We start from the raw sequence: 15,808 nt of genomic DNA on the forward strand, positions 1-15,808 counted from the left end.
CACATATATCTGCAGTAGAAACTTGAATATCTCTTGTTATTTTGGGTATTCTAAATTGTATATGATCTATCACATCCTGATTGTTTTTTATTTAGATGATAACTGAATTTTTGATGTCAACTGCTGAGGTGAACATAACTGATTTTTTTATTTTAACCTGCAGTTTATGCACAGTTAATCTTCATTTGTTTAAACTGACCAAATACTGAAAATTAAAGAAGCAACTTACTCATAATAGCCTTTTTTGGAGGCTACATGAATTGGCAAGAACCCATCCTTATTGCTTTTGTTAGCATCAGCTCCTTGAGACAAGAGAAATTCCACAATCTTCTCATGTCCATTTTTTGAAGCTTCATAGAGAGCTGAAGCTTTGTCACTAGCTTGGGTATTGATATCAGCACCTGAGAATGAAAGGTGTGTAAAGTAGAATCTCAAAAGATCTGGGATTAATAAGAGCACATAGTTCTTTACCAGGAATTTCTAGTCCAAAGAAAACATAAAGATTTCCAACAACAGCTTTATGCTTGTGAAGTGCTAGAAATCATACAATAATTTGATTCAATGCACGCAGAATAAATACATTTACACCGTAAAATATAATCTCCTTGTATTTTGCAGCTGTTTATTTTCCTTTTTCAGCTCAAAAAAAGTCAGTTATGACAAGAGATATGATATGGTTGAATGATCTCTTTTGATTAGGGTTTCAAGAAATCCTTTTTCTAGGAGCATACCCATGAAGGGAATGGAATGGCTGGACCAAGAGAGGGGGAGATAGAGATGCAGACAAAAAATGCAGTCAAAGAAATGACTGGGACAGCTTTGTTCTTTGCAGATAAACCACACACACACATGCGCGCGCACACACACACACACTTTGAGAACAAAACTCTTTCAATAGGGTGGTGGTTTCATTTAAACAAACATGTCAATATTCAGCTGCACAAATCTCTGCCAAGCAGAATTTGTTTCCCTTGCAAACAACAGAAAACTCTGTTATATTTGGCAGACTTAACAAAACTGTAACTAGAAACACAATTACAAAGCCCAACACTAGACTTCTTTTCAATAAGAAAAAAAATGAATATTCAATTAATGCAAATATTGCACATTTACAAGAGGAATAAAATTATTTCAGGATTCTCAGACAGGCTTTAAAGCTTGGAATAATATACAGGTGTAATGATGTTTCTTGACATTTCTATTGTTTCTGTTTCATTTATAAATAAAATAATAGTAAATATAAATATTTAAATGTACTCAAAATGAAACCAATAGCAAATTATAGGCTGATTAAAGAAAAGCACAAATGAAAACTGAATGAATGATGTACAGACTACAACCGATCCATCAATGGTTCGGTTGTGGCCTCCTGCATTTGGTACTTACCACATTTCGCCAGGAATCTCAAGGCTTCTAAGTGGCCACTCTCAGCTGCTACAAATAAAGAGGTAATTCCATAACAGTTTGTAGATTCAACCTTGGCACCTCCTTGAAGTAGAAATTCTATAATTTCTAAATCATTTCGAGCAACAGCTTCATGAAGAGCCGTCCATCCACGATTGCAGCGATGGTTCACATCAGCATTGTACTGCAATAATACCTGCACGGCTTCAGAATTTTTGCGTTCACAAGCTGTCATATCAAAAGAAAGAAAATCTGTATGTTGAGAGCTTTGATTTTATTAATTATGACACCAGCTACAGCACGGGCCATGCATACAAACATACCTTGTATTTTATTTCTCTGGGGAGATTTGTGGGGGAAGGAAATAATTTGAAATCCATGAATTTATTTTTGTTAAATGGAACAGATGTATTTCTTGAGGCCAAAACAATTTTATAACCAGAAAATTAAGAATTAGAAATGGAAATTTCAAGGGCATGTTGGGGGAAATATTGGAGGGAAAAAGGATGGGAACCTCTTTATTTCTCTGGCATATCCTACTTTCAAGACAAATTATGAACATTCAACACTCATTACATGTGTGAAGGTTCCAGGGCAGAAAACATTTCCAAATCTAAAGACACCAGTACATGCTAGCTCAAAATCCAACATGAATGAAGTTACATACCCTTATAAAGTGGGGTCTCCCTGGCTTTATTAGCAATATCAGGTTCTGCTCCAGCCTGAAGCAATGAACGCATACAATCAATATTCCCTCTGTTTGTTGCTAAATAGAGTGCTGTTTCTTCCTGAAGTGTACGTTGATCAATTGTCCCAGGGAAAGCTATTGAGAAAACATTGAACCACATTAAGCAAGGCGTACAGCGCATCTAGATAATATTAATAGTGAGTATTATTTAGCCTTCTCCAAACTGATGTAACCCCAGATGTACGAAACCACAGCTCTCTTCTTGGCAGCATAGCCAAGCAGATAAATAAAGTTATAATCTAATGCACCTGAATGATCAAGGCTAAAAGCTCACCCATGGCAATTACTATTGGAACCTGTATAAGATGGTAAAGTACTTTAGTAGATAGCATATATTGATAGATTAATGTCTTTGAGACTTAATTGGTATGCGTTGTATTGATTTGCTTTTGTAGGAAGATAGGATCGTTGTAGAATAGCTTTGGAAAGTACCACTGCCTGAGATCATCATCATCATCATCATCATCATCATCATCGTTGTCTTTTATATCAGTACAACAGTATAAACAGACAAAATGTTCATATACTAAGCCCACAGCTTTCTTATGAAAAAGCATTACAGTCTTTTAAAGCTATGGACTAAGCTGGGTTTGAATCAAATGTGCTTTCCTTCAATAAATGCCTCGAAGACTTGGAAATACACACACTCTCTCTCTCTCTCTCTCTCTCACACACACACACACATGCATAGAGAGTGGGGGGGAGATAGATAGTAGACATGGGGCATTCATTTATTTAACATTACTGTAAACTACCCAAGATTATGTTGAATAAGATAAATAACCATTTAAGTTTCTAAGTTAAAAAATACGTAAATAATGAAATTATGAAAACTTGCTTTCATTGTTGTTTACAGATAACAAACTCATGTTCAAATTTGGGGGAACTGTTTAAATAAAATGTCCATGTGTAGAAACAAGTTGCATACGCAAGGTACTTTTCTATGTTATATATAATACAACCTAATAGGTTGCTTTGTATCATAAAGTGACTTTGTCTTTCATCCACTCTGCAATCAGCCCCTTTCCTGATACTTGCCTCTATGCAGCAGTTTCAAGCAGCCCTCTTGTCCATAATAAGCAGCTTCATGGAGTGGCAACCATCCATCTTTGTTAGGCTGTGCAAGGTTTTTTCCTGCCTGTATCATGTTCTGCAGTGCGGTTTCGTCTCCTTCCTTGATCGCCAACACTACAGGATCCAGCACTCTTTAAAACAAAAGGGAGAACTGATCACTTTCTCTAGAATTATTTCTGATACAGGATTTGCAATGCCTGTTTGCATATTTATTTGTACCATATGTATACCATGTATATCAAGTACCATTTGATGTCACCACACTTCACAAGCATTGACAAAGCTGCACAATAAATGTAAAAGGGAAAGCGATTCAGGCAGCAAACTGAAACAAAATATTATATAGATAAAAATATAAACGGAAATGTTACTAGTGTCAAACCTATATGTAAAAACTAAAGTCACCTTCAACTCAAATTCAGTTCGTAGTTTTCTTGGCAACAGGACAAAATGGGTTGCCATTACATTCTTTTGGGATTATTTTGTCTTCTCAGTCTAGTCTGCATCTGTGACATTCTCTCATGGTCTCCCATTCTACTAACTAGGCCAGATATGACAAAACTGCAGCTGTCAAAACTGTTTTGTAAATACAGATACAGAAAGTACAATAAAGTCCTCAACTTACCACAGTTCCTTTAGTGATCATTCAAAGTTATAACAGCACTGAGAGAAGTGACTTATGACAGTTTTTTATACTTATGACCATTGCAGCATCCCGAAAGTCATGTGATTTACATTTGGATGCTTGGCAACTGGTTCATATTTATGAGGTTGCACTGTCCCAGGGTCATATGATCCCCTTTTTCAACTTTCTGATAAGTAAAAGTCAATGGGGAAGCCAGATTTACTTAACAGCCATGTTACTAACTTAACAACTGAAGTGATTCACTTAACAACTGTGGCAAGAAAAGTCGTAAAATGGGACAAAACTCATTTAATAAATTTCTCACTTAGCAATATAAATTTTAGGCTCAACTGTAGTCATAGGTGAAGGACTATCAGTATACTAATCATACTGAGACACTGTAGTTAATTTAACTACTAAACAACAGGTATGTATTATGGCCATAGTAGGGCCCTCATCAGAGAGCTGACATCTTTTGCAACATGTAGTAATATATACTGTATAATTCCTTCAAGGACTATGAAAAATTGATTACTGCTAATTATTCTATATTGGAGTAAAATGCATTGTGGCAATGCAGCTAAAGAAAAAAAAAATCTGGCTTAAATGGCAGTCAAAATTAATCACTAGAGAAGCCACTCATTCTTACTTTTTCTGACTCAGCTCAATGCACCAGAAAAGCCTACAAGTGACACCAAAACCAAATGAAGTTAACTATTAGGCTTTCAAGAGAGAGAAGCTCAAGCAAAGATAGAAACAGTGGAGGAGGGCAAACAGTCTAAGGGAGCAAAGTTTCCTTCAGTTAGTTTTGTAAATTCTTCACGAACTGCTTAATATGTCATTCCAGCTGCCTAAACAAGCCTACCTCATAAAAACAACATTTTTCAACAGGAAAGGGAAAGGAAGGACTTACTCAGCCTGGGGTAAGATGAAGAAGCTGCCATCGTACCTCCGCCTGACTCCTGAACCGGATGCTGAAGTCTGGCCTCCGGACTGTATAGCACGCCTGAAGTGATGACAGCATGAATAAAATAGCGAAAAATACTCCGAATAAGAAAAGCAAATCATATCTGGTCTCGTAAAGAAATCAGAAAATGAGACTGAAGAAGAGAGACAAAGAGAACCTGTTTCTGAGGCTTAAACAAAAGCAGATGGTCTTGGCTTTTTTAGGCCTTGGTCTCAGCTGCTCTTTCACTCCTAGATTATTTTTGGCCCTCAGAGGAAGTGTCATGGGATTTAAATGACCATATATGACTGCAATGAGATTAATCCCACTACCACAGAGCGGGCCGAGAAAGGACTTGAAGGCATTTCCACTTCAGGGGGAAGAAAGGCCTGAGAGTGTTGTTCAGAAATGAAAAGAAAAAGAAAGCTCTGAGGTTGGTTCTGAGTGACAAGGTTGTGCAAAACACCTGAAAGAACTGTTTCAAAGCTTGTCTCTTCAAGCCTGAAACAGCCACATCTTTGGCAATGCTTATGCAACCACTCTGAATGTTGCTTCTGCTATTTGCATGTGTGTATGCAGGATTTCAGATCTGAAGACAGAAAGTGCTTCATGGCCCAAGACACATAAACTGGCCTGTAACTCTATAAACCCAACACAGCTTTTCTGACAGGTCTGGGAGGCAGCTACACAATCCCAGGAAAATGTGCAGCTTCTTTTAAAAAATTGCAGACAAACGTGTATTAGGTTTTTCTTCCACACATACACTCCAAAGCAGCTTCTCCTTTTCCGTCCTAAGCTCCTTGAACATAAGCAGAACTACTTTGTGTCAGTGCCAGGGACAGAATGGGGTGTGGGTGCACATGGATGGAGATCTAGAGAAGCTTTGGAAGTAGTTGTGTGTCTCTTGCAAAAGATGTGGTTGCTTTAATGCTTTGAAGAAGAATGCTGTGTCAGAGAGCTTTGCACAACTAACTAAACCAGGTCAGGAGGAGATTGCTAGGTTGGGCCTAATTTTCATGAGCTTCCAATATCTTTTCAAGTTGCCCTGAAGATAGAATTATATCAGATGCAGCTTTTCCGGTCATCAGAGATTTCCAATGATGGGCCAAAGCATACATGGAATCAATCTTTACGTACGGGCTTTAGAAGTGTTCGTGGGTACTTACATGTATGGCATTCAGCTTTGTTCGGGTATTTTCCCACGTCATTGTAGTTGTGCTTTTTAAAGTTGTAGCGTTTCGGCAGAATCTCATCTGCCATCATCAGGCTTCTGTGAACACTATACAGAAGCCTGATGATGGCAGATGAGATTCCCAACGTTGCTACAACTTTAAAAGCACAACTACAATGACGTGGTAGGTATGATCAGTAGGGGATATACTGGGTGTTGTAATTCAACAGAATTTGGAAGATTGTAAGCCCTCATACCTGAGTGAGAAGAATAATTTAACTTTTCTTATTACAAAGGAAATCCAGATTCAGATAGAGTAGTTATGAAAGAATCCCCAGATTCTAATTAATCTGGAATGGGGGGAGAATACTTACATGAGAAAGAGCATGCCTTTTAAACTATCTTCTGGAACCTAACTCAGGGCCAAGCTACACATTATACACATTACGTATAATTACATTATATGTAACTCCTTGGAACATCTCTGAAAATGTTCCAGCCAGTACAGGTAGTCCTTGACTTAGGACCACAATTGAGCCTAAGATTTCTGCTGCAAAATGAAACATTTGTTAAATGAGGGGATTTTTGCCCCATTTTGCAATCTTTCTTGCCACAGTTGTTAACAGTTGCAGTTAAGTTAGTAATATGGTTGTTAAGTGATATGGCGGGGAACTTCCACAGAGCTTCAAGAAAGCTGTATCAGAAAAAAATGCAACACTGAGGTGTAGACGTGTGCAGAATTCTGGTCTGAGTTCTCTCTCATCTGTGCTTTCTCCCTGGCATGCTTACCTTTCCCAAGGATAAAGATAGAAGTTCTGACAGTAAGGTTCACAGGGTGGTGGTGCCGCAGTAACTGTCTTCTGCGCAGCTATTTGTTCAGCAGGGTCTTCTGTCAAACTCTGCTCAATGGCCATCTGAATAAGTTCCTCCTCACTCATGCTGCTGTAGAGGCTGTATTCCTCATGTCCAATTGTACCTGCTCTTGCTACGGTAACTTGTGTTGTCATTTTCCGTTCTCTTGTAAGTCAGAAGGGATGGTTAAAAATAACCCTGGAATGCATATAAATACAGGTCACATACCTTATCATGGGTAGGTCACATCAGGGGTGGGATATGACAGGGTTAACTACCGGTTCAGGATTTACGAGCTTCCCTGCATGCTGGGAGCCGCGCGCCTGTAAATCATCATCAGCACGCTGGGTGCAGAGAATCAGCCTTTGAAACAGCCCTCTTTTCCTGCTTTTTTAACTGCAGCTGTGCCTTGTTCGGCAGCTGAAGTTGCAAAATCAGAAAATAAAGATCAGGTAAGAGCCCGGGTGGGCAAAAACATCAGCAGACATAGAACCAGTATATGTGTGCTGCTCTTCAGAACTACCGGTTCTACAGAGGTGGACAGAACCGGTAGAAACGCACCCCTGGATCACATGGACTCTGCTGTCACTCAAGCAATACTTCACTCCCCAGTTTCCAGGCACTGAAAATGTGATAACAGATGAAGGCTGACTTCACGCCTGATTTCAAACCTTATGAGCTTATGGGCATCTCAGGGAGAACATCAGCTGTGACCCCTCCCACCCCAAAGACAATGACCACTGAATGGTAACTTTTGACATAAAGAAGGGGAGACATTATTACATGATTTAAAACTTTATCTCATCATAGTAATTATATGTAATTAGTTTAAAGATGATTGTAATTTAAATGCATTTGATTTCAATCCTCTTCCCATCTTTTATCATGACCAAACATTTTTACTTGTGGAAATGGTTTCTTGACATATCATTTAAAAAACAAGTGACACAGGATTTTTCTATACATTCCCCATGGATCATCTTAAATACACAGTCATCTTCTTTGGAATAAATATGTTTTTCTTTTTTATTCTTTTAATTCTTAAATTAAACGTGAACAACTTATAAAGTAGTTAAAATTATTGCCTGATTGCTTCATTTTTTTATTGTTACTAGTGTTATTAATTTTCTTATCCATTTGATTTATATCCCACTTTTCTTCCAGCTCAATGCAATATATGTTATCTGCCTCTAATTTCAAGTCTAAAAGCAGAGTGTTATTGGGATAATCACATTACTGACCTAAAAGTATCTCATTAGTCTGATCAGATAGATAAAATGTATGATTATGTTTAAGGAAACCCGGTTTCAACTCTATATTTAACCATAAAAATGTATTAAATGACTGGGTCAATTTGTGATACCTACTTTTGTCAAAACATTTCTTGGAATAATTAAAAAGTAACATGAATAAATATATTTGCAAAAGTTGGATTATTATTTAGTTCTTTCTCCCAATGCCTTCATATGTCAAGTTTATTGTTGTCCAACTTGTTGTTCAGGCATTCAGTCCATGTGATGATTCCGGTAAAATGTTAACCCCCCACTGACATCACTCAAATGATATCTTTCTTTGGCAGATCTTTTTCCATTCTCAAGCTCTTATGTTTTGAATGTCTGAATTGAGGAAAAACAGAATGAATGTGGAGGGAAATCATTGGGTGATACCAAATAGATGACAGTGTGGCATAGATGACTAAGTGCCAATTCGACTCTACATTTCTAGTGCAGAAGTACCCTAGTATGTCTTGGGGGAATATGGACGTATCCTTAATGGAAGTAATGTATTCAGAGCAGTTTCTTCTTCTTTCATGCATATGTTCTGGCTGGCAACAACTAGTAACAGAATGCTGGGTAAGGTACTCAGTCTTAAATCAAATAGATTGTGCCTGTGGTTGATTGTATTGGTCTGGAGTCCCAGGAGGGAAAGGGTACTTTCCAGAGGAGTAAGTGATAGCTCATTTCAAATAGTCTGTGTCAGACAAAGTGGATGAAGACAGTCCCTCCTTGACAGTTCTTATTGTACAATTCCTCAGACCAGTGGATGGGCATCTATCAAAGATAAATGTGTTAAATAAATAAATAAATCACCGGGGTTAAAGGAAAATGTACCAAATTAGAAGCAATATGATAGCCATATATATTTTATGCACTCATTGTCCCAGTTACATAGAACATGGAGACAGTTTTTCTATTCAAAGTGTTTATGTGTATTACTAGGAAGAATAATCCTCTTCTCCCTTGCATTGGCCTGATGTGTTGCATTATTTTCTGCATTACCATCCCTGTTTCAGTATCCAAAAAATAAATCAGGGAAGGGATTTATCTACTTTCTTTCACCATCTACTCCATTTTAAACAAATAGTAATTTCCCCTTGCTTTTTATGAGAAGGGGACAGGCATATGGTAAATTTTACCATCCTAAACATTTTGTTATAAACTTTGTAAATTAGATGACTGTTTCTCTAAAACATTGAAAAGCTTCTGGGGACCTAAAAGGAAACTTCTCGAAGGATGTCATCAAACAAGCTTTCTTCCCAAGGCACAGCAATAGAGGAAAAACAACAATTGGCAGACTTTAAAATAACAATTGGCAGACTTTAAAAATGTAATGTAAAAGATTATTCCCATTAGTTGATATTTTCAGAGAATTGTATATTTTCTACAAAATCAGAAGGGGCCTCTTATTAGTGCTATTACAAATCAACTTTCCCTCTTTCCTTCCCACTCATCGTCTCTAGGGTTGTGTATTTTAAAAATATTCTGCTTGGGTCAGGTTGCAACTGGCATTTGCCAAGTATTTCATGTGACACATAAAACAAAATAAACAGCTTGCAGCAGGTCACTGTGTGAAAAGCATTGCAAAGCAAAACTTCCCTTTTAGTAGGTATAGTGTTGCTTGCTGTTTTATAACAGCAATAAAATAATTATCTGGATACCCTGGAAAAGTTGTGCACTAAACAGCATAGTTGCTTTAAATGTATTCCAATCCAAACAATATGATTTGGAGACCAAGCTGAATTTGTCAAAAAAACCCTAAACTTTGGAGGAGTGGCATAGCCCCTAGGTACCACTGCACTAAAATTCCTGGCATCCATAGCTGATTTTGCTAGTAAACAAAGATAATGGAATCTGCAATTGGTGATTGTTCTGTTATATCACTATCTTAGAATTTTGGCTCATCCCTTTGTGGCAAGCTCCATCAACTCAGTAACTGCTTGTTTATGCTTTGGCCAAATATATCTATGGAGTTTAGACCGGAACTTTGACAAGGCCCTTCAAAAATCCTGAATTGTTTCTTCTTCCTCTATTCTCTTGTAGACTTGCTTGTACATTGACTTGCTGCTTGGCCCACTTAACACTTCAGCTTCAACTAACAGAGATGGGCTGTTCTGTAGAATTCTTTGATACAAAGCAGAATCCATGCTTTCTTCAATGACGGTGAAGTCATCTAACTCTTGAGATAGCAAAATATCACACAATAAAGAATAACAGAATAATACTTTGGAGGTCTTCTAGTCCAACCCTCTGCCCCAACAGGAAATCCTATACCATTTCAGACAAATGGTTGTCCAATTTCTTCTTAAAAACCTCCAACTTCTGGAGACAAGTTGTTCCACTGATTAATTGTTCTTAATGTCAGGAAATTTCTTCTTAGTTTTAGGTTGGTTCTTTCCTTGATTAGTTTCCATCCATTGCTTCTTGTCCTGCCTTCAGGACAACAATGATACTACAACCTCAGAATTTCACAGTTGGTATGAGGTTCTAATTGTGCAATGTGGCAAATATTTGGTTTCCATCACATGTAACATCACTCACATATCCCCCAAGGTACAATTTTTAACTCATCTGTTCTCAGACCATTTTTCCAGAAGTCTGACCAGTCATCCAAGTGCTCCTTGTCAAACCTGAGACAAAGAAGATCTGCTTAATGAGCAAGGAATTCCACCTTTCCATTTCCCCATGAATCTGATTTTCACCCAGTGCTTTTGTACTGGTGGTGCTATGAATACTGGCATTAGCTAAGGTAGAGGAAACTTCCAGATCACTATATGTAATTCTGGGATTCCCTGTGATTTTCTAGATTGTTATAATTGATGGAACTAAAAGGTCAACTGATTTTTTTATATTAATCCATTGCATGATAAACAATTTAAAAAATAAAATAAAATAAAAGGAGCAAGTGCCAACTCTAGAGTTATTTGCTTACCCATAATCAATTTACCCCTTACTAGGATCCACATGAAATTCTAATAATATCCAGTGGGAAATATTCTATGATTGTGAAATCAAAGATTTTAATGCAAGCATTTTTTTTTCATGGAACTTTGTAACTGTACAGCTCCTCATATGATTAGGATCCTAAACTATTGTATCTATGGTAAACCATTTTCTCTTTTTAAAATCAAAAGAAGTATTAAAACACTGGAAATAAACACATGTTTGGAGTTTAACTACAAATCTCTAGAGTGCTATTTTATTCCTTTCTTTGGGGGGTTGATTGGACCAAAACATTACTTTATGGCACTTTCTATTTCATTATAGACATACAACCTTGAAAGAAAGTATTTGGCTGAGGTATCTGGCAATATGCAGGTGATTAACCAAGATGCTGTAGTTCAATGTGTACAATGTTCTGGTGCCAGGGGACATACTCCACAAAGTACTGTAGGTGGAGCAGCTCAGTAAAGTACACTTTAGTGGCAATGTTTTAAAGGATTCTGGGCCATAGCCAATGTTTTCAAGAGCCTCGTGTTGTATACCCCTGATAAGACAAGCACCTTCAAACATTACCAGATTTATGTACATGACTTGTCCCTTGTTTTCCTTTTAGGTTAAGAATGAAATAACAAAGAAATTGTTACTGTGAAATAGAAGTAAGCAATCTAGGGTTCTCCAGATGTTTTATTAAATTGTACTTTTTACAATTTTTTTAGAATAGAACATAATTCTTTATTGGCCAAGTGTGATTGGACACACAAGGAATTTGTCTTGGTGAAAATACTCTCAGTATACATAAAGAAAAGGTACATTTGTCAAGAGTCAAGAATCATAAGGAATAACACTTAATAACAGTCATAGGGTACAATAAACAATCAAATCATACTAGGAAACAGTCAATAAAAATCGTTAGGATACAAGCAACAAGGTTACAGTCACACAGTCACAAGTGGGAGGTGATGGGTGAAAGGAAGGATGGGAGGATTAATAGTAATAGTAATAGTAAAGCAGACTTAGTAAATAGTCTGACAGTGTTGAGGGAATTATTTGTTTAGCAGAATGATGGCGTTCGGGGAAAAAACTGTTCTTGTAAATTTCTTGCCATTAGCTAAAGTGTATCAATGGGTTGACTGTTTTCATGTATTTGCCCTACGATAGAAGTTTCAAACAGGAATCACCTGAAGTATGAATGAGGCATTGTTTGCCACATTTGTCTGGTCCCTTTGAAATCTCATTCTCTATAGAATTTCTGCAAATTGCAGGGTGGTGGTGGTGGAAATCAATGGTGAAATCTTGCCTTACTGTTGACTGAGTGCTGTTACCCTTTCCAGAACTCAGAAAGCCTCCTCATTTCCAGGCTGCTTCGCTAAATTTTTCTAAGACTTTCTGATATCCATAAGAAAATGTTAATTAGCAATTGTTGATTTGATTTGATTAGATTTGAAAATTTAACCGAAATGGGGTCTCCTGGTTCTTACAATAGTTTTATTCATATGAAGCCAGGATTTGGACAAAGTCCAACTGACTTTGAGATCAGGGCTCTTAGAACTCTTTATTCAAAGGCCTAATCATTGCTAAGAATATATGCTATAAACCTAGATTATCCATATGTTCAGACTCTTTTATTCTATCAAATTAAGAATTTTGACAAATTGTAGATTGACTTTAACGTATGAGATCATAGCCCTTGGTACTATGGATTCGATGACCTATTCATTGCTATGAATATACACTATGAACCTAGATAATCCATATGCTTAGACTGTTAATTACATAGAATTCATAATGATAATAGTTCTATAATATACAAAAATGAATGTCCTGCAATTTGTCCTGCTTCTCATATTCCTTACACGTCATAGCAAACATAATGAAAGCAAAAACAAAGTTTGCATTAAAAATTGTCCTTGGTAGAAGTGCGGTTAGGTAGTTTTAGCTTTTGGATTTAATGGTCTTACAGGAAGCCCCTTCCTTAGATAATAAGTAAACATTAGATTACTTTAAAATGTGGTAAACCAATCCAGCTATTCGTTTAGCTGATTAGATCAGTGCCTTGTAACCTTGGCTACTTTAAGATGTGTGGACTTCAATTCCGAGAATTTTCCAGCCAGCATGCTGGGAATTGCTAAAGGCCATCATTCCATGCATTTAATATCCTTCCCCCTTTCTCTTTTTCTGCAAAAGCTTAACTTGCAATCCTGTTTTCTATGAAATACTCACCTCTCTCTTTAATAACAATGGAGCCTCTCCTGCTTACTTGAATACAGGATTCCACCTTGATATACACTAAGCAATTTCTTTAGGTGGTGGGAACTGTAATGGACCCAAAGAGCTACAACCATTGAGTGAACTGTGTTTATTTCACTATGCCCACATGTATACTAGAATGAAATGCATTGCTTTTTTACTGCAAATTGGACAAGGGAGGATTGGAGATCATTCTATAAGCACACAATTTGTGCATTTCTATCTCACTCATTTCTTTACTTACATGTAATTTCTTGTATTGCTTTAAAATCTGCATAGTAAATCAGCATAGAATTGGTCCTCAATTCTATTTTCCTATCTTTCCTTAATTCTTCCTGAGCCAGCTTATTGTTGTTGCTATTATAGCTTTGCTTTATACATTACATAAAGCCACACACTACTTAACTCTAAATTATAATTGGCTGGGTTTTCATAATATATAAAAACACAGCAGAGGTTTCAAAGCACAATTTGATTTACATATACTGAATCAAACCAAATAAACCACAATTTGATTTAGTGTACTATATGAACCAGGCTAGTGTACAAGCTGTTGTTTATTGTCCAAGACTACCCACTGCATGAGCCATAATTTTCCAAGCATTTGATTTCCAAATACAGACATTACTTTGCAGATTTCTCAATCCAATATCTTTAGATGAACTAAATAACCTGTAGATCGAGAACTGCCAAATATATTTAAAAGCTGGTTCAGCACAAAGCAGGGCAGTTCCTGATGATGAAACATTTCTGAGTAAATAAATTCCATCCATCCTCAGCTGCCTAAACAGCTGTTTATGAAGTAAAGTTGGCACATCACTTGGCACAACAAGTTTTTTGCTCTATTTTACTGTTTATCACTACATCCATTCATCCACACCACTGGTATAAAGAGCTAAAACTATCTGAATAAAATAAATTGTAACTTCAAATGACTTTCCCTCTTGTCGAAGAAATTGATTTAGAAAGTGGAAAATGTTCATATTCCCATAGTATATTTCAGAAGTAGTTCCTAGAGAAATGCATATAGATATGTACTTTGTAGAAAGTAATTTAAATTCAAAATAACATATATATTAACATTTGTCCTGCTACTACATGTGTAAATTCTTTCTCATAGCTAATTCATTATAATTCAGCATTTGGAGAGAAGAAAAATTATGTATATTGCATGCAATATTAATCCTGGACCAAAATAATACACTTAAACCATGCATGATTACCTTGTAATTTGTAGAAAGTTGTTTACTGCAGAATTATTTTTTCATGGACTATTAAATCAGAATATTCCCTTTTGGATGCATTGCTCTCCTGTCTCTCTGTGTTGATAAAATGCAAAGCAGCTTTGAACTTTCTCCTGCTTTGAAGTCTGGAGTTTATTTCTGGATCACCCCATGATCAACATTTACAAGCCAAAATGTAAGTTGTTCTGCATATCAAATTTCCTGTCTGAAGTTTGAAACAAAATGACTTGTTACTTCTCTTTAGACTTCTTTCTGTAGCATTATAATTTGTAGAACTTCACTTTGCCTAACTTCCTTTCACTAAATGAAACAAAGCCAGCCCTTTTATTATATCACTATTCATTTGCTGTCCTGGACAAGTAGACCATATATGGCCATTCTGCTGATGGTGAAAGGAGGAAAAATTGCCTGTGATTCCCTTTAGCACATCTACTTCATTTATACCCCTGGCTTTCTCTAAGATTGTTTCTCTTCTGGTATTTTTAAACTCCAAGTTCCATCAATGAGAACAAAGAGGTCAGGGATAATGGGAGGATTAATAATTGGCTGAAAGGTTTTAAAGAGTGAGAAAGTGCTGTCTTAGTTCAGATCTCTACATCTGAATTAACAAACTGTGAATTCTATATCAACAGGTATTACTCACCATTTTTAATCATAGGGGGAAAATACCTAAAAAATTAGAAATTTTGCATTGGAATGCTTCAACTTTTAAAAAATATTTAAATGTCTGCTTTTTCTATAAGACTTTTAATGCAGTTGGATATAAAAATTGGATAGGTTGAAGATTTAGTGCGCATGTTGGACTAAGCAAGATGTATTAGTTATCTACAATTAGTTAATACATGGCTAATGCAACAAAATACAGTTTAGTTTGATATGTAAACCCACCTTTTTAAAAAAATCATAGACTTAAAATGAAAATAGAAAGAGATTGTGGGTGAAGACTGTTATCTTCTAACCAATTCCCATGAACTGAATTGTAACAATCCTCTATAAGATTATTTTAATGAAAAGAGGGCTTTACTTTAATAAATAAATACAATCAATTTTAGAGGGATATTTATGTTATTTTGATGTAACAAAACTGACACCACTGTATTCCAGCTTAAAAATTACTACTACTACTATTCTGGGTGTCTCAGAACAAGCAACAAAAAATACAATAAAATTAACAGAAAGTAAAGAAAAAAGATGGCAAGTAACATGGTGAAAGAAGAGGCCTGGGAGAGATGCTATATGTAATGTGTTCTTTTCCTGGTACCAGAAGATTTTGTCAC

At 36.4% G+C, this 15,808-nt stretch overlaps 1 protein-coding gene across 4 annotated transcripts in view; it reads right to left on the minus strand.

Annotated features, from left to right (window-relative positions):
* The window catches only part of ASB2 (ankyrin repeat and SOCS box containing 2), a 36,624-nt gene extending 21,686 nt beyond the window's left edge, over nt 1-14,938 (minus strand). Inside the window, exons 1-8 of one of the 4 annotated variants that reach the window (XM_087952125.1) lie at nt 14,511-14,816; nt 10,372-10,727; nt 6,758-7,018; nt 4,765-4,857; nt 3,191-3,357; nt 2,072-2,227; nt 1,387-1,632; nt 230-401 (exon numbers count right to left, since the gene is read on the minus strand). In XM_087952125.1, coding sequence (XP_087808251.1) covers nt 230-401; nt 1,387-1,632; nt 2,072-2,227; nt 3,191-3,357; nt 4,765-4,857; nt 6,758-6,975 — 1,052 coding nt within the window. In that variant the 5' untranslated portion in view covers nt 6,976-7,018; nt 10,372-10,727; nt 14,511-14,816. Of the gene's footprint in view, nt 1-229; nt 402-1,386; nt 1,633-2,071; nt 2,228-3,190; nt 3,358-4,764; nt 4,858-6,757; nt 7,019-8,187; nt 10,352-10,371; nt 10,728-14,510 lie in introns of those variants that run through there. The other 3 variants (XM_026679224.2, XM_087952126.1, XM_087952127.1) reach the window with 3 other exon arrangements.
* Between the last annotated feature and the right edge of the window lie 870 nt (nt 14,939-15,808).

Source organism: Notechis scutatus, chromosome 1 (assembly GCF_049901735.1).
Source record: "Notechis scutatus isolate UNSWTSFEM ecotype Mainland chromosome 1, rNotScu1.2, whole genome shotgun sequence".
In the NCBI taxonomy this organism is placed as follows: Eukaryota; Metazoa; Chordata; class Lepidosauria; order Squamata; family Elapidae; genus Notechis; species Notechis scutatus.